A 23,536-nucleotide genomic window follows, 5' to 3' on the forward strand; every position below is an offset into this window, starting at 1 on the left:
CTTATGGCTTCCCTGGTGGCTCAGGTGGTAAAGAATCTGCCTGCAGTGCAGGAGATCTGGGTTCAATCCAGTGCAGGATATCTGGGTTTGATCCCTGAGTCTGGAAGACACCCTGGAGAAGGGAATGGCTACCAAATGCAATATTCTTGCCTGGAGAATTCCACGGACAGAGGAGCCAGGAGGGCTACAGTCCTTGGAATTGCAAAGAGTCAGGCAGGACTGAGCCACTAACATTTTCTCGCTTTTTCACTTCCTGGGCCTTGTATTGTCTTTGAGCTCCTTTGCAATATAGAAGATTGATAGCAATGCAAATAATTCTCGTCCTGGGACAACCCTCCCCCACAGTGGAAAAACCAGTTTTGCCTCCAAGTTCATTTCAACATTTCTATTCCGTAAATGTGTCTGACCTTGTGTCTCCTTTCAACTGATGGTAACATCTTGCCGGTTCCCTCACTTAATGAATGAGTTCAGTAGACTCTTTGATATATGTTTATTTTATATTTCTATAAGAGTCATGATTTTACTTTTTAAAAAAATAACTCGTTAACATTAGGAATCAAGTTCCCATGAACCTTCTGATACACAGCAAATTACTTTTCATGAGTCAAAACCACGAAGTTAGATTTTCTGCCGTTGAAATTCCAAAGTAAAAGGGGCTGCTGACATTTTCTGAGTAGCAACCAGGTCTGCACACCTGTGCAGGGGGTGGGAGGGCGTGAGAGAGGGCTTTGGCCAGGTCCCTAGTCTCCAACAGCCTTCTCCGCATAGGCAGCCGTGTAACTTGGTCCCGAATCAGGTGAGATGGGGCTCAGGTGTCCTGGAAGCATGAGCAGGGTTCCAGGAGGAGATGGCAACTGAGGAGGATCTGAGGCAGAGAGCGCTTCCCCCGCTAGATCTCGAACTTGGCTTCTGTATTGTGGACAGAAGCCGGTCACTGCAGCTTTGGGACTGGGAAGTGACATGCGGTGAGATCGTCTTCAGGAAGACTGGGAGGCAGGCCCTGAGAGCCTGGGGACCTGGAGAGGCCGGGAGGCCTGGCGGGGCGCTGGGGTCAGAGGAGAGGTCACAGGTCTGCGGGTGGGGTGCACAGACCTGGCCAGATTTCACCCCGGCCTGTGGCTGGGCCTCACCACACCTTGTCCCCTCCTCCTCCTCGGCTCACCAGGAATGGAGTGGGCAGAAAGAGCAGGCAACTTGGGCCGCTGCTGGCCAGCAGCACGGGCTGTCCAGAACATCTGTCACCATGGGAACCCCTCCCAGGGCCCAGCCTCCACTGCCCCCGACCACCAAGTGGCGGGATCTGGGACGCTGTGACGACCAGCCTCAGAGGCGGACATTGCTCCCTGGTCAGGCCCTGCCGACCCTGCAGCTGAGATGGGCGGAGCTCTGCAACCTGGAACGCCCTTGAGCCCTGTGCTCTAGTTTCCCCGCTGACCACGCGGCTCCCCCAGACGCCCACCCTACTGGGGCCCAGCTGCTCCCTCTGCTCCACAGCTGGAGGGGCCAAAAGGCAGGGCCCACAGGCCAAGTTTTCATCAGAAAACAGGTGTCCCTAGCAGTTAGCAAATCGTCGGCTCCTAGCATGCCAGGACAGCAAGCCCGGAATTCCGCTCATGCCTCTCCAGAAGCCAGGGGTGCTCTGCGTCCCAGGAAATGTGCAGCTGTCAGCAGAGCGAAGATGTGTCTGCAGACCGAGACGGGCTGCCTGGCCTCCGCAGCTGCATTGTTGGCCCTGGAAGGGACTCACGTACCGGCGGCCACGCTCTGAAGCCTGGTGGGGAGGGGCGGGGAGCAGTCCAGAGGAGACACAGGAGGGACACCGACTCAGGACAAGGTGGCCACCCTTCCTCATGGCCCACAAAGATCAGAGAACATGAAACCCTCTTAGGGACTTCCCTGGTGGTCCAGAGGGTAAGACTCCATGCTCCCAGCGCAGGGTGCCTGAGTTTGATCCCTGCTCAGGGAACTAGATCCCCCACGCCACAACGAAAGGTCCTCCACGTGGCAGCGAAGATATCCCAAGTGTTCCCACTGAGACCCAGCGCAGCCAGAAAAAGAAAGAGGCCCCTTACTTCACAGTCAGGGAGACTGATGCCAGCAAGAAGGGGGCCTATGTAACAGCTCTGCTGGCCCCCAGACTTGAGCCCAAACTCTGGCCGGGACAGCTGTGTGACCTCGAGCATGGCCCTCAACCTCTCTGCACCTCCAGTTCTTTTCTGAAGAATACCGGTATTCCCACACCGGTCAGGGATGTTGGAGAACCAAATAATAGGTCCCCATCTCAAAAAGCACCCCCTGCACACTGTGTTTCTCTGCACACGCAGTCACACGGCTAGTAAATAGTAATGTCTGCGGCCCTGGAGACAGAGAGCGTCCCACGGGCAGAACCTGGCACACACCAGGGCTCCGAAAATGCTTCCTTTATGCCAGCAAACATGGAAACCTCAGCAGTGGCCACAGGGCTAGGAAAGATCAGTTTTCATTCCAATCCCAGAGAAAGGCAATCCCAAAGAATGCTCAAACTACCGCACAATTGCACTCATCTCACACACTAGCAACGTAATGCTCCAAATTCTCCAAGTCGGGCTTCAATAGTACACGAACCGAGAACTTCCAGATGTTCAAGCTGGATTTAGAAAAGGCAGACAAACCAGAGATCAAATTGCCAACATCTGCTGGATCTTCAAAAAAGCAAGAGAGTTCCAGAAAAACATCTATTTCTGCTTTATTGACTACACCAAAGTCTTTGACTATGTGGATCACAACAAACTGTGGAAAATTCTTAAAGAGATGTCCTCCCTCCTGAGAAATCTGTATGCAGGTTAAGAAGCAACAGTTAGAACTGGACATGGAACAACAGACTGGTTCCAAATAGGAAAAGGAGTACGTCAAGGCTGTATATTGTCACCCTGCTTATTTAACTTATACGCAGAGTACATCATGAGAAACACTGGGCTGGAAGAAGCACAAGCTGGAATCAAGATTGCCAGGAGAAATATCAATAACCTCAGATATGCAGATGACACCACCCTCATGGCAGAATGCGAAGAAGAACTAAAGAGCCTCTTGATGAAGGTGAAAAAGGAGAGTGAAAAAGTTGGCTTAAAGCTCAACATTCAGAAAACTAAGATCATGGTATCTGGTCCCATCAATTCATGGCAAATAGATGGGGAAACAATGGAAACAGTGAGAGACTTTATTTGGGGGGCTCCATAATCAATACAGATGGTGACTGCAGCCATGAAATTAAAAGATGCATGCTTGCTTCTTGGGAGAAAAGCTATGACCAACCTAGAGAGCATATTAAAAAGCAGAGACATTACTTTACCAACAAAAGTCCGTCTAGTCAAGGCTATGGTTTTTCCAGTAGTCATGTATGGATGTGAGAGTTGGACTATGAAGAAAGCTGAGCGCCAAAGAATTGATACTTTTGCACTGTGGTGTTGGAGAAGACTCTTGAGAGTCCCTTGGACTGCAAGGAGATCCAACCAGTCCATCCTAAAGGAGATCAGTCCTGGGTGTTCACTGAAGGACTGATGCTATGAAGCTCCAATACTTTGGCCACTTGATGTGAAGAACTGGCTCATCAGAAAAGACCCTGATGCTGGGAAAGATTGAAGGTAGGAGAAGAAGGGGACGACAGAGGATGAGATGGCTGGGTGGCATCACCGATGCCTGAGTTTGACTGAACTCCGTGTGTTGGTGATGGACAGGGAGGCCTGGCGTGCTGCAGTCCATGGGATCGCAAAGAGCCAGACACGACTGAGCGACTGAACTGAACTGACTGCCCGCAGCTTTGGGTCCCCGTCCACAGGAAGCACTCACTCTGGTCCAGCCTCCCATTCCACCTCCACGAGGACCCCGAGAAACAACAACACAGAAGGGGCGGAGGGATATTGAACCGCATCAAGGGATTCCGTCGAAACGGGCCTGAGCCTCCACTCCTGTTCCTCCGGCTGAGGCCCTCTCCCGTGCCAAAGTGTCTGATTAAATCCCGATTTTATAGGTGAGGAGGGAGCTCCCTGGCGGTCCAGTGGTCAGGATTCGGCGCGTTCCCTGCGAGGGTCTGGGTTTAACTCCTGGTTGGGGAACTAAGATCCCACAAGCCACCACGCGGCCAAAAAAACCCAAAAACAAATCCGCTTTGCGGGTGAGGAGAGTGGGGCCCAAGGACCTATGTGAGTGGCCCCCGCCGCGGCCTGTGGGCCCCGGAGCCCCTCCCTCAGCCGCCAGGGCCCGCCTTGCAAACTAGCCTCCCAACAAGCCTGTACACACCCCAAGGCTCCCAACACACCCGTGTCTCCTCTTTGAGAATCAATCTCGAGGCTCGCAGGCCTTTTTTTGAAAAATTCTCCCTGCGAGGGTAGCTTTCAATTTGGGGAGACGTTAAGCAAAGGGGTGAAGAGGGCGGACCTAAGAGTAAGAGCCCCTTACACCGCGTGGAACCCAGAGCACGGCTCTGTGTAAACACGCCGGGGTTGCAGGAAGCCCTGAAGGTGGTTCCGAGGAGTTCTGGAAAGACCCGGAGGAAGGACCAGCCTGTTGAGGAGACATAAGGCACCCCGGGGGGCTCATTTAACACTGGGTCAGCAGGCCCGCCTGTAGCCACAAGAGGGGCCGGGAGTGGGTTGGCTTAGCCGCGAGAGGCCCGGGGTTCCAGCCAGAACCAGGCTGGCCTGGGCCTGGTGAGGGAAGTGGGCCGTGGCGGCGAGGGGCTGGGGGAGCAGCGGGCTTGGCCATGAGGCTCGCTGGCCTGGCCCAGGCCTGGGGTGGGGGTGAGCACTGCCCGAGCTCAGTTCGGTCACTTGCCCACCCTGGGGCCCGGCGAGACGGCCGTGCTCCCGGCGCGGCACGGGGAGGACACGGGTCCCAGGCTTGGGTCCGCAGCCAGGGGTCAGAACAGCCAAAGGCCTCCGGCCGGTGGGCCCGGGCAGACCCGGGCGGCCGTGACAGTGAGAACCGCAGCCAGGGGCTCGCGCAGCCGGCACGGGTGTCCCATGGATCTGGAGCCTAGGGTCAGAGTGCCGTCGAGGTTGGTTCCTCCCCCGGCATCTCTTCCTGGCTTGCGACTTCTCTCGTGTCCTCACACGGCCTTTCCTCTGAGCAGCGGAGAGAGAGCTCTGGTCTCTCACGCTCTTTTTCTCCCCCCGAGCCATGCCTCATGGCTTATGGGGTCTTGGTTCCCCAACCAGGGATCGAACCTGGGCCCTCAGCACTGAAAGTCCCACCAGTGGACGGCCAGGCAGCCCTCTCTCGTCCTCTTCTTATGAAGCCATCAGGCCTGTGGATCAGGGCTTCACCCTTAACCCCTGCTGGGCCTTAGGGCTTCAGCACTTGAAGCTGGGAGCACAGCTCCATCTGTAACCACCTGGAGCGGTGGAGTCTGGAACTCCCGGGGTGGGGTGCAGGGTTGGGGCGGGTGTCGGAGGCGGGGTTACACCAGGTGGCCTGAGACTCAAACGGGCCAGAGGCCAGCCTGCCTGGTGGATAGGCTCCTGTGGCTGCCGCCCACCGACCACGAGTCCCCAGAGCCTCTTCCTGGCGGTCACTGTAAAGCACCCTGCGTGGGGAGTGCCCCTCAGGGGTGCATTATCTTAACGGGGGAACACAGACAAAAGTCAGGTGTCACAGCTTCACACCCCCGAGTCCTGGGGAGGCCCCAGGTCTGGGCCGACCACCATCCAGGCACCCCCCCCACCACCCCGTCCCCAGGGGTGGGGGTGGGCTGCTCCTTTGTAAACCCCGCCCCTCAGGCCCCTTCCTCGGCCAGAATCCCATCTGAATCTACCCTTCCCCAGCAGCTGCGCTTCTTAGCTGGTGTTCCTGGTAAAAGAATCCGCCTGCCAACGCAGGAGATGCAAGAGATGCAAGTTCAATCCCTGGGCTGGGAAGAGGCCCTGGAGGAGGATGTGGCAACCCACTGCAGCAGCCTTGCCTGGAGAATCCCCGTGGACGAAGGGACTTGAAAATCCCAAGGAAGAGTTTCCGGTCAGGTCCGCCACAGGAGGGGAACGGAAGGGAGCCGGTGTGCAGATCGAGCTCTCAGTGGTCTGGCTGAACAGGCCAGAGAGGCTCCCAGAAGGTCTGTCCCAAGACACGTGGCCTGTGATACCGGGACACACGGAGGAGCAGCCCTGCCCCCGCCGCCCACAAGCAGTCTCCCTTCCCAGCCTGGGACATCTCAGATGCAGCAGGGCCCCGTCTTACGGGACCATGACTGTGGCCGCCTGCCGGCCACGCTTTGCCTGCTGTGGGCTCCCCGCCCCGGGGTGATGCACGGCCCCCATCCTGCCCGCTGACCCAGGGCAATCGCTCCGGGAGGCCGTCTGGGCCTCAAGAGCCGCTGTGTCTGTCGCCCCTCGCTTTTTCTATTTATCTTTTCAGAGCTGTTGGGAACAGCCCATCATTCGCTCCATCATGGAAATAATTCCTTTTAAGGCCACTGGGGCCTTCTTTTCTTTTTTGGGGGGCTGAGGGGTATACAGGCTCTCCTGAGGTCTCTACACAAAATACTGCCCGTCTTCATCAGCCCGGGGTACGTGCGTGACACCAGGCCTTGGCTCGAGGCCAGCACGGTTGACCACGTCTAGCGTCTAGACGGAGAGAGGGAGCTGGCCTGTGGGGAACATGGAGACATCGCGTCCCCAGCCTGTCTCTGCTCTTCAAACAGCAGAGACAGCGGCGGGGGGCCTCCGTGCAACCTCCGTTTACCCATCTACCAAGCAAAGGGATCGACTCCGAGGGTCTTTGAGGTCTAAGGCCTCAGACCCCACAGCAGTGAACGGTCGCACTCCCTGGCCGTGCCACGGGCCTGGGCCGGGCTGGACAAAGCCCCTGCTCTCAGCAACAGTGGGGAACCATCAGCTTGTCCCCAAATCGATTCCTCATGAGAGAGGTGTTGGAGCTTTTCATCAAAGGTTTTTGAATAGGACCTGGAAGGCAGGAGTAGAGAGATACAACTAGACTTGCGGGAAGACTCCCCTGAGGGAGGGAATGGCAAACCACTCCAGTATTCTTGCGTGGAGAATCTCACGGACAGAGGGGCTGGGCCTGGCGGGCTACAGGCCAGGGGGTCCCAAAGAGTCAGACACAGCTGAGCATGCACGCACACACAGAACTGCCTTTCGGGGGCCAGGTCCGAGGTGGGGGGCCCGCGGTAGCCCTTTCCTTGTCAGCAGGCGTCAGGAGGGCAGCAGCTCAGCGTCCACGCGGCTCCGCAGACGCCAACCCTCACGCCTCAAGGAAGGCGCCCCGGAGGAGCCTCGGGGTGACGTTGGCAGATGTCAAGGACGGCGATGCAGGTCCCCGTGGCTGTGGCCCAGTTTGTCCCCACCTGGCATGCCCATCTCCACGGGGGCACGGCTGCCCTGGACACTGGGTCGCTTTTTCTGAAGGCAAGGCTGGCGGCAGCTAAGGGGCCCCACGCCCCGCGGCCAACAACCCAAAGGCTGGGCCCGGGAGCACCAGTGGAACCCAGAGGCTGAGGGGCTCGGGCAGGGCTGGGCTGGGCGAGGCTGGACACCCGCCCCCGGCACTGGGCAATGCCCGTGTCCCTGCAGCTGTTCACCCCGAACCAAAGGCCCCGCGCTCGGCAGGGGGGCCTCCTGGCTGCCTGCCTGTCCACTCCACCTGCTGCTGCTTCCAGCCCCAACGCCCACCCCCGCCCTGACCCATCGGCCCGTCGGGGCGCTCCTGGAGCCCCTGGTCCCGGCGTTTCTGAAGCAGGCACCACCACAGACACAAATTGCCTCAAGGAACTTTAATGAAAGTGTCAGCAGTCTTTCCCTCCCCACCCCCAGTGGCGGGAGAGACGGCCGAGCTGGAGCTCAGACACGCGGCTGCCTAGAGACCCACCACCAGCCCCAGCGTGTGGCCGGGCTCCAGATGCAGGCCCCGGGCAGCGAGGTGGAGTCCGGCCACCGAGCCTCGTGTAAGGTCACATCCGGCCCCCAGGCGGTCACCCGCCCGCCAGCTTCGCTGACCGTCAGGGCCGGAACGTCAGACGGGCGACGGGGATGCCGGGGGACTCAGAGCGACCGCCACCACGGTGGGCCGGTGAAGGAGCGCCTTGACGGCCGTGGAAGAAACAACAGTCATCCCACCATGCGACGGCGCGCATCCTAAGTAAAGAAAAAGCTCGAAGAGGGGAAAGAGGCGCAGCAGGGAACCGGAATTGGCACAGACGCTGAGAGACCGCTTTCCAGTTTCAACGCGATGGACGCAGATCACGAAGGCTCCGGGGGAACAGAGACCAGGCCAGGGCTTTCCAGGCAGAGCGCGTCCCCCTCCCGCCGCAGGGCTGGACGGGATGGGAAGCCAGGGTAGAAGAGGTCGGGGGCTGGAGGCTGGGAGACCCACCGAGTCCAGAGAACATTCGGGACAGAGGACACCCCCCCGACATCCGCTACACCCTCATCCCCAGGGGGACCACGGCTCTCCCCACGAGACCAAAGTACAACTCAATAAGTACAGTACGAGGACGTAAGACCTTCGAGTGGCTTCTGTTTCTGTCCCCCGTGTCAGCAGGTCCGCGAGCAGACAGGAGGGGCGTGTGGCCCCACGTGCCTGGAGCTCCTGCCCAACAACACGATGGGGGAGAGCCTCCCGCCCCACAGGGCACACGGGACGGGGCCCGGGCAGTGCCCCGCGTGACTGGTCTAATCGCATGACAAGCAAACGCCTTTTCCTGAGTCGTGCCTCCGCTTCCCTCCTCTGTTCAGCGCATCCTCTCTTCCCACAAGTCCAGCCTGGAAGCTTTGCCTGTTTCTTTTCTCCTTGCCCCCGACCTTCTTAGAAAGGAGCGATGCAATTCTTCACAGACGCGCGTGTTCAAAATACCTAGAGGTGCCCCCAGTTCTGTCTCCTCTAAGTCAGATGGTCGGGAGGGTAACCAGCCACGTGCTGGCTTCAGCACAGGGGCGTGGAGTGTGTGAGCAGGGCGGGGTCGGTCCCTCTACCTGCTCTGGGGCGGGCGCCCCCACCTTCAGCCTGTTCCCAACCTCCCCCCCAATTCCGGGTGCCCAGGAGACTTCCGGAGCAGCTCCCGATGGAAAGAGGGCTGGCGCGTGGAGGAAGACGAGATGCCGCTGTGGACACCGCTTGTCCACAGAGTACATTCTAACATCTTAGTGGGTATCTGAATCTTCTTAGGAAAAAAAAAAATTAGAAACTGTATAAAACTTAAAAATATTCAAGTATCAAAAAGCTATCCGGATCAAAGTTTAAAACAAGCTGTCGGCAAGTTGCCACCGCCACCAAGAGAGGAAAACCTTTACAAGAGTCTGTGGGGCGCGTGTGGCGAGGGGGCGCAGCCCATCTGGGTGTCAGGGGCTTGGGGGGGCCGGGGCGTGATCAGGGGAACGGGAGGGCAGGGGGCAGACGCGCCACGGGTCGGAGGAGGCCGGCCTTCTGAGCCGACGGCGACTGTGCGTCCCACGGGGCGGCGCGGTCTTCTGGACGGTGGGCGGGCCCGCCCTCCCCCGACGAGCGGCGGTGAAGTGCGCAGCCCGGGGGCTCCCCTCCCCTGGTGTCCGGGCCCTGCGCGTGACACGGGTCGGTGGGCGGCTGCCCACGAGATGGGAGGAGACAAAGCAACGGAGGACCGAGCAGGAGGGAGACCCGTGTCTGCCGCAGAGCCTTCTGCAGAGAAACAGAAGCCAGCAGGTGAACGGGGTCAGGCGCTGCACGGTGCAGGCTCGGCTCCGCCAACCCGGTTACAAAACAGGCGTCAGGCGTTCTGATCTGGGAAACCGACGCGCTCCCACCGCACCGGAGGGGGCCTGGCCCCCGGGCGTGAAGCGGCGGCGGCGTTTATTCAGGTCGACGACTCGCGGGTCAGGGAGTCCGCTCCTGCCTGCTCGCTTCGCCGCGAGATGCGCAGGTGACCCAGGGGAAGTCTTTCAACGCTCCCAAGTTAGGTTTCGTAACCACCGCTTCCTCCGCCTGGTCCCGCCCAGGCCCGCGACGGGCGCCGCGCTGGCTCGGGGCGCCCTCTGGCGGTGGCGCGGACAGTCTGAGGCCGGCGCGGCGCCCGCGCGGGCGGGGGCGGGACTGCCGCGGCCGCTTCCGCCAGGGGTCGCTGTCTCGCGGCAGCAGCGTGGGCCCGCGGTGGGGGGGCCCAGCGCCTCCTCCAGGAGGGCAGCTCCCGCTCTGTGGCTGGAGGGCCCGTGTCCCCGGCAGGGTCCCGGGCCGTCCTCTGCTCTCTCGGGGCGGGCCGGGGGCCTCTAGACTTCGGTGGAGAAGAGGACGCTCTGCCTCCTGCTGTCCGGGGCGGGGATGGCCTCCAGCTGCAGGAAGTACAGCAGCACCTGGACCTGCGGGCGGAGCGGGAGGGGCCGGCGGCTCAGAGCGGGGGAGCCCCCCACCCCGGCGGGACCCGGGCCCCTCACAGCAGGAGGACCGCCAGGTGGGGCAGGTCCCGGGAGCCCCAGCCAGGAGCAGAGGGCGGAGCCGCGGCCCTGTCCGCAGACCTCGGCCACCTCCCCTGCGCGGCTCGGTGGGAGCCACTGCCAGGACACGGGGGTTCGGGGCCGGCAGGCAGGGGCCACAGGTCCAGGCCAGGTAGGCGAGGCCACCGTACCTGGGACATGACCTCCAGGGACCAGCTGTCGGTCATGGAGATGGCCTGGCTGGGGTTGGCGGGCGGCTTGTTCTCCTTCTCCGAGGGCCGGAGCAGCGTGGGGCCGAACACCGTGGCGAGGTTGTGCAGGGACATCTTATTCACCGTCTCCTTTTCCGCCACCCTGTGGGGGGTGGGGGGAGAACTGCCGTGACACCGCCTGGGGGATGGGGGCGTGGAGGTGGGCGGGGACTCCTCCCCAGCTGACGCACCCTAGCCGGGATGCAGAGGGCTGGCGGCCCGCAGGGGGGAGGCAGGGTGCGGAGGGGACACCCGAGCCGCGGCTGGCCACGGCGCAGGGGGACGCGGATGACGGTGGTGCTGCTACCCGGAGGGGCACCCACAGATGGGGGAGCACCACAGAGGGAAGGCCCCGGGTGCCGGGGAGTCTGACGGGCGCAGGCGACCCACCAGAGCCCTGAGCACCCCAGAGGGGGGCTACGGGCTACCTTTTCAGGTGTTCCAGGAGGAAGAGGAAGGTGAGCAGATTGGCTTCCGGCAGTGACAGCAGCAGGTTAAGCATGCAGCTCTCCTTCGCCACGGGGTCCGAGAGCGCTGCGGGGGGCGGGGGGCGGGGGTTACTTCTCACAGTCATGACCCGGGGCTGGAAGGCGCCCCCAGGGCCCGGGCCAGTCACCGTTCTGCCTCCCACGCTGGCCCCCGGTGAGGGCCCTGGGTGCGAGCCTGGCCACCCTGGACGCCTTTTCTGAACCTCAGAGTGGTGGATGGCACCACAGGGACCAGTGGCGGGGGTGCCGGGCACAGCTGCCCTCCCGGCCCCTCGGCCCTTCCCACGTCCTGCTCAGGGGAAGCGGGGGCCACAGACCCCCCATCACATGAGCCTCTGCACCTGGGTGGGGGTGGGTGAGGGCAGGTCCTCTGCTGAGCGGCCCTGGGGCGGGGGGCGGGTGCGGAGGCTGCAGCCACCCCGAGTGCCAGCGCCCCCCACCCTCCAGGTGGGCCTGGGGTCAGGGTGTACTCGAAGGCCCTGACCGAAAAGCCAGCGTCTGGGGCCAGTGAGGAGGACAGCGGCCTCCAGACCCCACACTGGCGTGTCCACAGCGGCGGCCCCCCTCTCGGCGACCTCCAGGGAAGAGTGCGGAGGTCAGCCCGTGGAGGGCTCCCAGGGCGGCTGGGTTCCTGGTCCCCCACCACTCGCAGAGTTTCTGCTGAAACTCAGGTTTCCTCCCACCAAAGGCGGACCGGAAGGGGGATGGGAGACGCCCCGCGCTCACCGATGCCCTCGGCGAAGTTGGGGTAGAACTCGTCGGTGAAGAGGGGCTCGGGCAGCTCGCGGAAGTAGAGCTTGAGCGTCCCGGCGATGGCGTTCACGTCCATCTCGCTCATCATCACCGACACGTCCTTGTTGTCTGGGGAAGAGCGTGGAAGTGGAGCGGAGCCCGCCGCGGACCCCGAGTCGGCTCCACCCTCTGAGCCCCAGCCGCCCGTGCGGGTCACCTGACGGCAGCTGTAACTACGGTGGCGGTGACTCCCACCCCGCGCCACACCTCCAGGGCAGCAGGCCCCCGCGGAGGGAGGAGCAATCCACCGAGGACGACCCTGGGGTCCCCCCCCCACATCTGGCAATCGGGGCCGTTCCACCAGCTTCTTGGCACCAGACTAGCTGACCCCTGGGCTTGGGTCACACCCACCCCCGGGGCGGGGGTCAAGCTGAGCCTCCGGGGGTAGAGCAGGGGGCCGCCCCATGGAAGCCCCTGGTCCGACTTGGCAGGAGCCACGCGCGTGGTCAGGACGGGTTAGGAACAGGCTTCTGCGGAACCGCCCTCCCCAGCGGCGCATGCACCGCGCCCACCCGCTGAGACACTCACTGACGTCAAAGGCCGCCTTCAGGGCCTGGATGTCCGTGGCCACTCCGGACACGCGGTAGATGCCCACCTCCTCCATGCCCCGGCGCTCGATCTCCTCGACACACTGGCGCACGATGTAGGGTACCTTGGACCGCTCCCTCCTGCAGGGGAGGGGGAGGAGGGGGGCCTCAGCGTGCGGCAGCCCCGCCCCCTTGCCCCTCAGCACGGGAGCCTGCCGTGTGTCCCCCTGGGCTCTGCGGTCTCACGATCAGCACTGCCTCCATCTCATCAGGGTCTTTCCAACAGTCCTGGTGGGCTGGACACCCTCCGAGCACACCCGCCCTGGGGGCTTGGTCGGGAGGCCTTTCTGAGCGAGGTCGGCTACCGGAGGTCAGTCTGGACTCCCCGGGCCCTGGGTTAACGGGCAACGGACAGCAAGGGTCCTGGGAAGCGGTCTGGTCTCTGAGTTGGGCGGGGGTGGGGGGACCCCTCCAGGCCTCAGGCAGAGGTGAGCCCAGCGCCCGGCAGGCAGCCGGGCCAGAGGACGGAGTCCACGGCACCGCTTTGCCCCTGCGCTCAGCTTGGAATCCTGTGAAGCTACCCCTCTCTCTTCCGCGTCCTAACGGGACAATTCTAGCCCCTGAAGGCAGGACGCCAGAGTAAGAACTCTTTAACTCTTCAGAGTAAGAACTCCGTCTGGAGGGTTGGTTTAGTCTAGTTTAGCAACTGGATCCAGGACCCAGCAGAGTCCTGTCCCCAGCCCCTCTCATGAGTGGTACTCATTCGGGGGTCCCTGCTCCCGCCCAGAGCCTCCCGGAGGAGCTGGGGGGACGGCTGGGGTGTAGCCGGGGGCCAGGCTGTAGTCAGGTGTCCTGCCTGACCACCAGTGAGGTCAGGGCCAGGCCAGGCTCCAAACCGGGGAAAGTGGATTCCGGAGGAAGCGGCTGTGTCCCCAAGGCCCGCCCTGAACCTGCACACAAGTGTCTCCTGACGACTGACCCGTGACGCGCCGGGGGCAGGACAGGAGCTCGGATCCTGACAAATTCCAAGGCAGGGAAGGGAACCCTGGCGAGCCCGGCTCTGGGGGCAGCACAGGCAGGGGGCTGGACAGCCCCGAGCTGCTGGGGACTCGTCCGTGGTCAGCTCGGGAGGCAGCCACGCACAGAGTGCTCCACAGGCCTGTGAGGGGCGACCGTGCACAGAGAGGGAGACCCATACCAGGTCCGTCCTGCATAGACACGCGGGGAGGGAGCACCCTCCGCCCCCGGGGACGAGACGTGGGCGCCCAGGCCACTCACTTGGTGACCACGGCGATCCTGACTCCGAAAACGCCTGTCTGTTTTCGGGAAGGCATCCTCTTCAAGCTGAGTTCCCTGCTGGTGAACTTGATTGACAGCTTCACTTCGATCTGCAGGGGAGGCAGGGGGCACGACCCTCTCAGCCTTCTGGTCCTCAGAGCCAGCTCCCAGGGCCCCGCAGGCTAGGGTCCAGGTTGGGGGCGGGCCCTGGTCCAACTCAGTGGCAGCCGGGAACAGCTAGGGCCGTTTGAGGACCCGCTTCTGCACAACCTCCCCCCAGGACCCTGTGGCTTCTGCTTCTCATTTAATCCTGATTAAAAAGAACGATGAGACTCCATGTTGCATGGCAGCCTGGATGGGAGGGGAGTTTGGCGGAGAATGGATCCACGTATCCATATATGTATCCATCGACTCAATGGACATGAGTTTGAGCCAACTCCGGGAGTTGGTGATGGACAGGGAGGCCTGGCGTGCTGCAGTCCATGGGGTCACAGAGAGTTGGACACGACTGAGCGACTGGACTGAGATGGACATACACATGCGTGTGGCTGAGTCCCTTCTGTGTTCACCTGAAACCATCACAAAACTGTCGGCTGGCTACATCCCCAGACAAAATAAAAAGCCAAAAAAAAAGACACTAGAGAAAATGTATAGAGAATGTAACAAAACGCCACCGATCGCCTATCAAATGTTGGCACTGTGTCCTGCATGCTAACTCGCTTCAGTCGTGTCTGACTCTGTGCGACCCCAGGGACTGCGGCCCGCCAGGCTCCTCTGTCCATGGGGCTCTCCAGGCAAGGATATAGGAGTGGGTTGCCACGCCCTCCTCCAGGTATGCCCTACACGCCCAGAGCTTTTCTGGTGAGCGGCGGTGCTTTTTCTTAAGGTCTCAATTCTTACGGGGCACTGGAGTCTAGTCAGGGGTCTCAGTCTCTATGGGCAAACCCCAGGGTCCAGGCCCCCTCCATCCCCATGATGCCCCTGAACCCCCACTTGAGGAGGGACGCCCAGTGCCTGGCAGGTGACCCGCACTCCAGCCACAAGACTCTGGCCTGCGTGGACTCGGGCCCGCACGCTGTGGTTTCTCTGCCTCCTCCAGCCCCGAGGGTCTCAGCAAGGACTGGCACCACCCCAGCCCTCTGCAGGAAGCGGGAGCTGGCACAGCGCGGGGGCACGTACCCCGTTCATGGCGATGGCGGTCCGCTGCCAGTCTCTGTCCTGCAGGGTCTGAGGGTCCAGCTGAAAGCAAGGCGTCGTGATTACCGGGAGCCCTGGGCGTCCGGCAGGCCTGGCCGGGCAGCGAGCCCAAGCCCGCGACTCCCCCACGTCCAAGCAGAATCAGCGGCAGGCCTCGGCTGGCACTTCTTCAGGGGCCAAGCGGGGTCCCGGTGGAGGGCCCGCTAGAAAAGTCCTGGGGCCAAGCGGGGTCCCCATGGAGGGCCCGCTAGAAAAGTCCTGGAGCCTCAGAGCCCTCCTGCCCCCAGAGCCTCGCGGCCTGCAGCCCAGGCTCAGGTGGGGGCAAGTCAGCGACCACTCAGGCCCTGCACCCTGCTCCCCCGGGAACCCTCCCTTCCCAGTGGCACTCACGCCCGCCCTGGCAGCCTTGGGGGCTGGGAGCTGTTCTGCTCCCCCACCTCCCAGCATCACAGGGGGCTTCACACAGCTTGGAGAAGACTGGCCAGTCATGTAGGCGACACTTTGGGAAGCCTGGTTTCAACAGTATCTTCTTCTGGGGGGTGGGAAGGTGTGCTGTGTCATCTAAGAGCTGGGGACCCTGTCTTCCCCTTAGTGTGGCCCTCTGGCATGGGGGCCTGTGCAGGCGGGGTCTTTAGACCAGGCCAGGCCACCCACGGCGGGGCCTCCCCTTTCTGGGAGGTTCTTGGGGCCACGCTCTGGGGCGGTGGGGACCCTGGCCTGTGGGGCGGGTATGCGAGCAGAGAGCCGGCACAGACCACTGGCCCGTAGGGCTTCCCCGCCCCCAGCTATGGTCACACCTCCTCGGAGGCACCTGCGGGCAGGGGCAGGAGGGCACTCAGGGCCCTCGCAGCTCTGGGGCGAGTGGAGCTCCCGGGTCCCAACCAGGCCAGGTGTGGCGGGAGCAGGGAGGCGCCGGTGTCCTGGCCACCCAGGAAGCCAGGGGGCAGGCTCAGTGCCCCCTGCTCCTAAGGAAAGGGACAGGGTCCCTCCACTGAGGCAGTTTTATTATTTTAATTAAAACAGAAACTTGTCTAGCCATGTTGTGCAGCGTTTGGATCTTAGTTCCTTGCTTAGGATCGAAGCCTTGCCCTCTGCAGTGAAGTGTGGCATCCGAACCACTGGACCCGCCGGGGCATCCCTACGGGCAGCTTTAAAAGGGGAGACAGAGCAGCAGAAAGACGCCCTTTCTGGTTCCCTCCAGAAGCCGGCGACCCCTGGGCCCTTCTCCCCATCCCTCCCCTCCCCTCCTCTTCCAGAACTGAGACCAGCACAGCCAGCAGGGGACAGGGTTGGGAGGCGGGGGGACAGAGCCCGGACCCTGCCTGGTGCCGCCCACCCCAGGGATCCCCGGCCCCCGCAGGCCCACCTTGCCCTTGCGCACGAGGCTTCGGATGTGGGTCCACAGGGCGGTGCCGCAAGCACACACGTGCTCCTCCACCGAGGCCGCCCGGCTGCGGCCCGCCAGGCCAGGGTGGAGGTGCCGCAGGAGGGTCTGCAGGGCAGCCATGCCCGGCGTCTCCCGCATCCTGGGCCCTGCTGCCCGAGGGGCTGGCGGCAAGGCAGCGGCACGGTGGGTGGGACAGCGGCCGGGCAGCAGCATTGGGCTGGAGTGTGCCGGGCTCCGGCCCCGCAGCCTTTTGACCCGGTTCTCAGGAAGCCCCGCCCCCGCAGGCTTGCCCAGTCCCATCGCGCGGGTTCTCCGTTTTGTTTGCGTGGGAAAAACACCCCCACGGGCGGCCCGTTGGTTACGGGAATCCCGATGCGTCACACTTTCCCTCCAGAGCCCAGAAAAGCCACGCTTCCTTCTCAAGTGGCCGGTTTCCTGCCGGGCAGTTTGGAGACGCTGAGTAACCCGTGTCTGCCCGGCCAGCCCTCCGCACGGCTGGACGGGCCCCCCGCTCCTAGGTCCTGCGAGAGCCACAGCCGCGACCGCATCCATCCCTGCCGGGGCCGGACTCGGGTGGGAGAACGCCCACAGCCCCCAGAACTGGCCGCTTGGCCCAGGGACCGGGGGCTCAGCGCCGCCGTCCACCCCTCCACCTGCCTGCCCTCCGCCCCGGGGGTGGGGGGGAGACAGTCCACAGGCTGGCCCGGCTCCAACAAACAGAGCGGGCGGAAGCCACGTGAGGACGCCCCCCGCGGCCGGGCTCCGTCCACAGACAGCGCTCGCGGCGGACGTGCTCCCGCCTGGGCTATTTACAGTACAGGGAGGTAAACAAGCGGGGAGCCCGGGCTGGGAACGGAGCGCTCGGGGAGGACCAGGAAAGGGCCAGCGCCTTCAGGAAAGCCCAGGGCGCGTGGGGTCCCGGGAGGAATGCGCCAGCCGCTCAGGACAACGGGGCCGGGCAGGCGGGGTGCCTCCCCAGGGAACAAGGGTGGGTGGCAGGCCTGGTGGACGGCTGCCCCCAGCGCTGCCTGGAAGGCCGAGGCAGCCTGGCGGTCAGGGATGGACGGCCTGACGGACACTCTCAGAGCATTCTCTTGTTCACCTCCCCGGGCGGCGGCAGGACCAAGACAGGGCAAGTGGCTCCCTCCTCACCCGACTTCTTGGAGACTGCGGCTTCCTCCGGGATGTGCTCAGCACCCAGGACGGGCCAGCAGGGCCTCCCCGGCCCTCCGGACCGAGCCCCACATGTCTCACCCTGTAACCTGCTCCCAGGAGTGGTCCCAAGAGGGGACCAGAGATGCCCCCGCCCCCCATAAGGGGACACGGCCCTCCAGCCTCTGTCTATCTAGTGCATTCCTGGAGCTCTGACCTCTGTGTCCTTAACTCCTTCCTGCCCTCCCCCGACCCCAACCACGCTCCAGCATCACCCCAAGACCCAGAGGACAGCTATGATCAAAAAAAAGACAGGGGACCTCCCTGGGCGGTACCATGGTTGAGAATCCGCCAGGCAAGGTAGGGGATGCGGGTTCGAGCCCTGGTTTGGGAACTAAGCCCTCAAGCCACACCTAGGGAGTCCACGTGCGGCGATGCAAGAGCCTGCATGACGTGGTGGGGACCCCAAGTGCCACCGCAAAGACCCGAAGCACCCCAATAAATAAGAAGCAAACAGTAACGGGCTTGTCGAGGATGCTGAGAAACAGGAGCCCTCGGGCACCTCCACGGGGACGTGAACTGCTGCAGCTGCTTGGGAAGAGCAGGTCAACAGCTCAGAGCGCCAACCTTGGCGGCAACCCAGCGACTCCCCACCGGCTCTCCACACAGGAAGGAGGAAGCCGTCTGTTATCATGCCGACCATGCCATACTCGGACGGCGCTCACCGTCACGGCCACGAATGGGAAGCGGCCCAGGTGCCCCCCAACTGGAGAACAGACAGAGGAGCTAAACGTGCCGTGTGGACACATGCGTGAGGCAGGGCCCAGCCAAAAAAGGGAGTGTGGTGAACGCACCATGAGCGCATGACCCTCAGAAACCTTTTGCTAAGTGGGGGAAGCCAGTCACGGAAACCGCGTCACAGAGCGCGTGTGTTTACACAGAACATGCAGCGTGAGCAATTGTTGAGTCAATACGTCGTGTGCGCCTCTTCGCGAGCCCATGGACTGTAGCCCGCCAGGCTCTCTGTCCGTGGGATTCTCCAGACAAGAATGCTGCAGTGGGTTGCCATGCCCTCCTCCAGGGCATCTCCCCTCCCCAGGGATCGAACCTGCATGTCCTGCACTGCAGGTTGGTTCTTTAGACTGAGCACATCCATACACAAAAAGCACATCAGCCTGGGCCCGGGCGTGGGAACAGGGAAACCGCTTTGAGAGGACAGAAATATTCTCAAACGCGATTGTTGTTAACGGTCGTAAAACACTGTAAATTACTAAGATCACTGATTATCTCCCTGGTGGCTCAGACAGTAAAGAATCTGCCGGCAATGCAGGAGACCTGGGTTTGATCCCTGGTTCGGGAAGCCTGGCAGGCTACAGTCCAAGGGTCCCCAAAGAGCCGGACACGACTGAGTGAGTAACACTCTCACTTTTCACTGGCTGCTTCTCTACTTGAAAGGGAAGCGGTGGATGTCAGTCAGTGAAGAAAAGATGCAGAGTCCCCCACGGGACCGCAACTGGACCAAGGAGGGCCCGGGCCTCGCCGCACCGCTCCTCGCGGCGGCAGAGGCTCTGGGAAGCTGAGTCCCCGAGGGGCTCTGTGGCTCCACACCACTTCTACAGCCTAAAACCGGCCTCAAATGGTTAACAACCATCTGCACCCCTCACGTTCATGGGGCCGGAGACCCCGCGGACCTGCCCACTCCAAGGGGCTGTCACCGTTGACGCCCTGAGACACGTTCGCACCTCATCCATCTCTGACCACCCCCCAGCACCCCCCGACTTCCCAGCACCCACGTGGCCCTGGCACGTGAATGACCATGGGGAACAGATCGTGGCCAGCCCTGAGATAACCCTGATGGCAGGTGGGCCTGGGGACTCTGTGGCACTTATCTGATGCCCACTGCCCATCTTCCTCCTGCCCAATGCGTCTCCAGGGCTCCCACCCGCACTCTGGCTGGCTGGGGTTAGAGGAGAATGCAAGTGCCCCAAGGACCGAACGACAGCAATGTAAAGTCACCCTCTGAGCAGAAGAGACGGACACTGCACACAGAGGCGAGAGAAGGAAAACGGAAGGAAGGGATTCGCGACGCCTCGAGGCTCCACCTTCCCTGGGCTCTGCCGACCCTGCGACGCCCCCTGCTCCCAGGCCAGTGGTTCCTGAACCCAAGGCTCCCCAACACAGTCCGGGGGATCGGGTGGATCCAGAACCCTGACCTGGGGGGCGAGGACCCAGCTCCCCGGACGACTGTGACGCCTCCGGGCCTGACAGCGTGTTCGGTTTCCGCCCCTGGCCCCTTGGGGCCCGCTGACCTGGGCTGGCTCCAGGTTCTCCCCGCACCCCCCTCGGACACTGCGGGGTGCTGTGCCCGCCCTCTGCTCATGGGAAGGGCTCTGCACTCAGCTTCTGAGTTGAGGTGTGTGTGACGGAGGGGGAGAGGACTCGGGGGGTGGGGGTGTGTGGTGTAGCCACCCCTCCCCACAGCAGGACAGGCAGGGCCACCTGCCCCTCGCACATGGCCGGGCTGGGAGACCACCTGGAATTGCTGGGAAAGCCCCCATTTAGGCAGGCTGGGCCCGGGAGTCACCGACAGCCTCCCTGAGGTGCCCCCCACAGAGATACACGTCCACGGGGGAGGGGGGCGGCTGGCTGGGGTCCCGGGCTGTCGTCAGCATGACCGGCCTCCCCTGACTGCCTTCCTTCCTCCTGCTGAGGATCCAGACTCGTAAACAAGCCCGGCCGCCCCCAGCCTGAGTCACAGACCCCCTCCCGCCCCTCCCGGACGTCCCCGGGACTGATGACAGCTCTGAGTCACCCCAGGTCCCAGGAGGGAGTGGGGCTGGGGGACCCGAGTCTGCAGGCCCCTCTGACCTGCTTTCCAGCTGCAGACAAGCCCTCGTTTTCTGTGCTCCGCCATTCGCGCTTTCACAAGCTGAAGGTTTGGGGCAACGCTGCGTTGTCAGACGCTGGTTGGCACTTCTCAGGAATGAAGTCTTGTTTTTTTCACTAAGGCACCTACACTGCTTTTTCCAGGCGTGATGCTATTGCACACTCTGACCTCAGTACAGTGTCGACACACCCTTTACACGCACTGGGAAACCGGAAACCTCACGTGACCTGCTTCCCTGCGGCACCTCTGAGGTATGCCTGCAGGTCTTGTCCCCAAGAGATGGGTTTTAGCAAGAACCCTGCTAAGACAGAGTTGGACGTGACTGAGCGACTGAACTGAACCGCTAAGTCAGTGAAGCAAAAATCCCCTGCCCTGGGGACTTCCCTGGCGGTCCGCTGGTTGAGAGTCCGCCCCGCCGTGCCACGGGTCGTGGGTTCAAACCCTGGTCGGAGAACTAGGATCCCTAAGGGCCACAACACAAAGTCCCGGCCCTGAATGAGAGCTCTTCTGTGCCGCAACTAAGGCCCCACGCAGCCAAATAAACAGAGGGTAAAAATTTAAGAAAAAATTAAAAAAAAAAAAAAAAAAACAAACAACCCACTGTCAATATTTAACCATCCTCAACCTGTGACCACGCTGGTCGTCCCCGCCTTCCTGGTGACATCCGAATGACCCGGGCCTGTCTTCAGCAAGAATCCCACTAGAACAGCGCAGCCAGAAACCCCCTCAGTCCCGCTGTTATCTGACTACCACCGCTCTCTCCTGGTGGTTCAGACGGTAAAGAATCTGCCCCCACGCGGAGACCCCTGTTCGATCTCTCTTTCCAGAGAGAGCCTGACTCCATAAAGGAGGAAGACGACTGTTCCCTTTCCTGTCTGAGACCCCCGGTTACCCAGCAGCAGTGCTCGGAGGCCGCGGTTCAGATCCCGCCACCCCCGGGACCCCAGTCCCGCAGGAGGACGCAGAGGAACCAAAGTCGAGAAAAGGAATCGGGCGCCCAGCCTGCCAGCTCACCATGGGCTGGGCAAGGTGTAGGCAGAGCCTGGGTGTGGGGGCGGACGCCGGGGCAGGGGTACAAAGGAGGCCAGCGGTCCTCGAGCGCGGAGGCGATGACGGAGGCCCCGAGCGATGACCAGCGCGAGGCAGCTGCCTGAACACCGCCGCGCTCAGAGGCGTCCGGCTCGGGACGCCCGCGGAACAGCCCTGCCTGGGCAATGCCCTGCCGTCCATCAAGGCCACCGAGGCGGCCTCCTGCCAGGGCGGGAGACACGGGTTCGATCCCTGGTCCGAGAAGACCCCGCTTGCTGTGGAGGAGCGTGTTGCGTGCTAGCTGCTCACGACCACCGAGCTTGTGTTCCAGTGCCCGGGGGGCTGCAGCCGCTGAAGCCCCCGCCAGAGTCCGCGCTGCTCCGAGACGAGAGGAGCTGCGGCGGCGGGGAGTCCGTGCCCTGCAGCCACCGTGGCCCCTGCTCACTGCAACCAGAGAGGAGCCCGAGCTGAGACGGAGACCCAGTGAAGCAAACGATATGTACGTATATATAATAATAACAAATTAAATAAATGTTCTTTAAGTAACCACTTAGAAGAAAACAAAAACGGGATGGTCAGCAGTGAGGTTGGAATCCCTGGGATTCCACGCAGAGTCACAGCCACCCTGGGCTGCCCCTGCCCGAGGAGCACCCAGCCCCAGGCGCCGTCAGCTTCCTGTCCTTGGGTCTCGGCTCAGCGCAGCCAGGACTGTCCGGGCCAACCCCCCACCTCCCCCAGAGCCCTTGCCCTGTGGTGCCAGTCCCAAGGCACAGGGGTCCCTGGAGGCCACAAGCTGGCCAGTTCCCTAAGCAGCTTCTCAGGCACCGTGCCCCTCCCAGGAAGCCAGCCAGACAGCCGTGGCAGGGACGGAGCCCCCTGCCAGGCGAGGACTCCCCAGGGTCGCAGCGAGACGAGGAACTCGCGGAGTGTGAGTCACCTTCTCTGCCTGGAGGTTTTCACTTCCTGCACCGGGGAAGGGAGCCCTGTCCTCCCACGGCTACCTGGCACGTCCAGCCACTCCCCCAGGAGGCCTCATGGCGGGGGGCTTCCCAAGGCACTGGGGGAGCAGTCAGGGCCCACCTCCAGGGCGGGGCAGGCAGGAGCCCCCTTAGCTGGGTCCAGTCAGCTGCCCCGTAAGGAAAGAGGGTGCTGGGGCTTCCTTCTGGGGTGCAGAGCCGTGCAGGTGAGGCTGTGAGAAGGACAAGGCGGGTGGTTCTGCAAGAGCTGGGGGGCACGTCCTGTCCTTGGAAGGCTGAGGGCCCAGAGGGCTTGGACCTGGGGACCCCTCCCCAGTCCTCTGTGAGACTTCCTCCTGACCCACCAGGGGCTCCTCTGCCAGCTCCGGGGGGCCGGCGGGGGGACCGGCGCCCGCCCACAGAGGGAGGCGGCTGCAGGCCTGGAAGTGGGGTCTACACGCCAAAGAGGGGGCGCCAGGCGGGGAGACTCAGAGTCTTAGGTTTTTCCAATTAGAGGTGGCTCCTGACTGCCAAGGGCAACCCTGCAGGGCGCCACCTCAGGCTCTCCAGAGGCCAGGGTGGCACAAGGCCTCCTGGAAAAACAGGTAGAGCTGGAATTCCTTCGGGGACAAGACGCTGAGTGACAGACAGGCTGGGGCAGAAAGGGACCCACGACGGCGCCAGCCCAGGTCTCCCATGCCGACGATTCAGAGCCGGGACTGCCTCACTGTGTCCCCCACCCCCCGCCTTGGTGTCTCCGGGCGTCAAACAGGAAGAGCACAGAGCACCCGGAGGCGGGGAGCCCACGGGGAGTGGAGGGGCCACCTCACCTGTGCCTGGCCCTTGCCCACGATCCGGTCCGTGCTCTCCCCACCGTCCTCCTTGGCGAGCCTGGTCTTGTGGTAACACTTCTCGTAGCACAGGATCCTCAGGGTCTGCGAGCCTTCCAGCTCGATCTCAAACTCCTGTGCCCCGAGAGAGGAGGAAAGCCCCCAGGTTACTGGGCAGGCCCCGCGGAGGGGCGGCCAGCGCTGCTGGCCAAAGGGGCCTCTGAACAGCAGCCCCTTCCCGCACAGACAGCTCCCCTGAGGCCCCGCGGCGAGACCCTCCCCACTGTCGCCCCACAGTGCAGACCCTCAGCAGCCGGTGCCCCGTGAACATCACACCACCGGCTAGTCTGGGAGCTTCCGGAAGCTCTGGGCGC

General features: G+C 62.6%; 1 protein-coding gene across 2 annotated transcripts in view; it reads right to left on the reverse strand.

The window, feature by feature from the left end:
- Positions 1 to 7,744: 7,744 nt before the first annotated feature.
- The window catches only part of BCR (BCR activator of RhoGEF and GTPase), an 86,808-nt gene continuing 71,016 nt past the window's right edge, over positions 7,745 to 23,536 (reverse strand). For both annotated transcript variants that reach the window (XM_024977857.2, XM_024977858.2), the window contains exons 16-23: positions 23,163 to 23,297; positions 14,904 to 14,963; positions 13,725 to 13,834; positions 12,448 to 12,587; positions 11,854 to 11,988; positions 11,068 to 11,173; positions 10,580 to 10,742; positions 7,745 to 10,313 (exon numbers count right to left, since the gene is read on the reverse strand). In XM_024977857.2, coding sequence (XP_024833625.1) covers positions 10,224 to 10,313; positions 10,580 to 10,742; positions 11,068 to 11,173; positions 11,854 to 11,988; positions 12,448 to 12,587; positions 13,725 to 13,834; positions 14,904 to 14,963; positions 23,163 to 23,297 — 939 coding nt within the window. In that variant the 3' untranslated portion in view covers positions 7,745 to 10,223. The remainder of the gene's footprint in view (positions 10,314 to 10,579; positions 10,743 to 11,067; positions 11,174 to 11,853; positions 11,989 to 12,447; positions 12,588 to 13,724; positions 13,835 to 14,903; positions 14,964 to 23,162; positions 23,298 to 23,536) is intronic.

This window comes from Bos taurus, chromosome 17 (assembly GCF_002263795.3).
Source record: "Bos taurus isolate L1 Dominette 01449 registration number 42190680 breed Hereford chromosome 17, ARS-UCD2.0, whole genome shotgun sequence".
Taxonomy (NCBI): Eukaryota; Metazoa; Chordata; class Mammalia; order Artiodactyla; family Bovidae; genus Bos; species Bos taurus.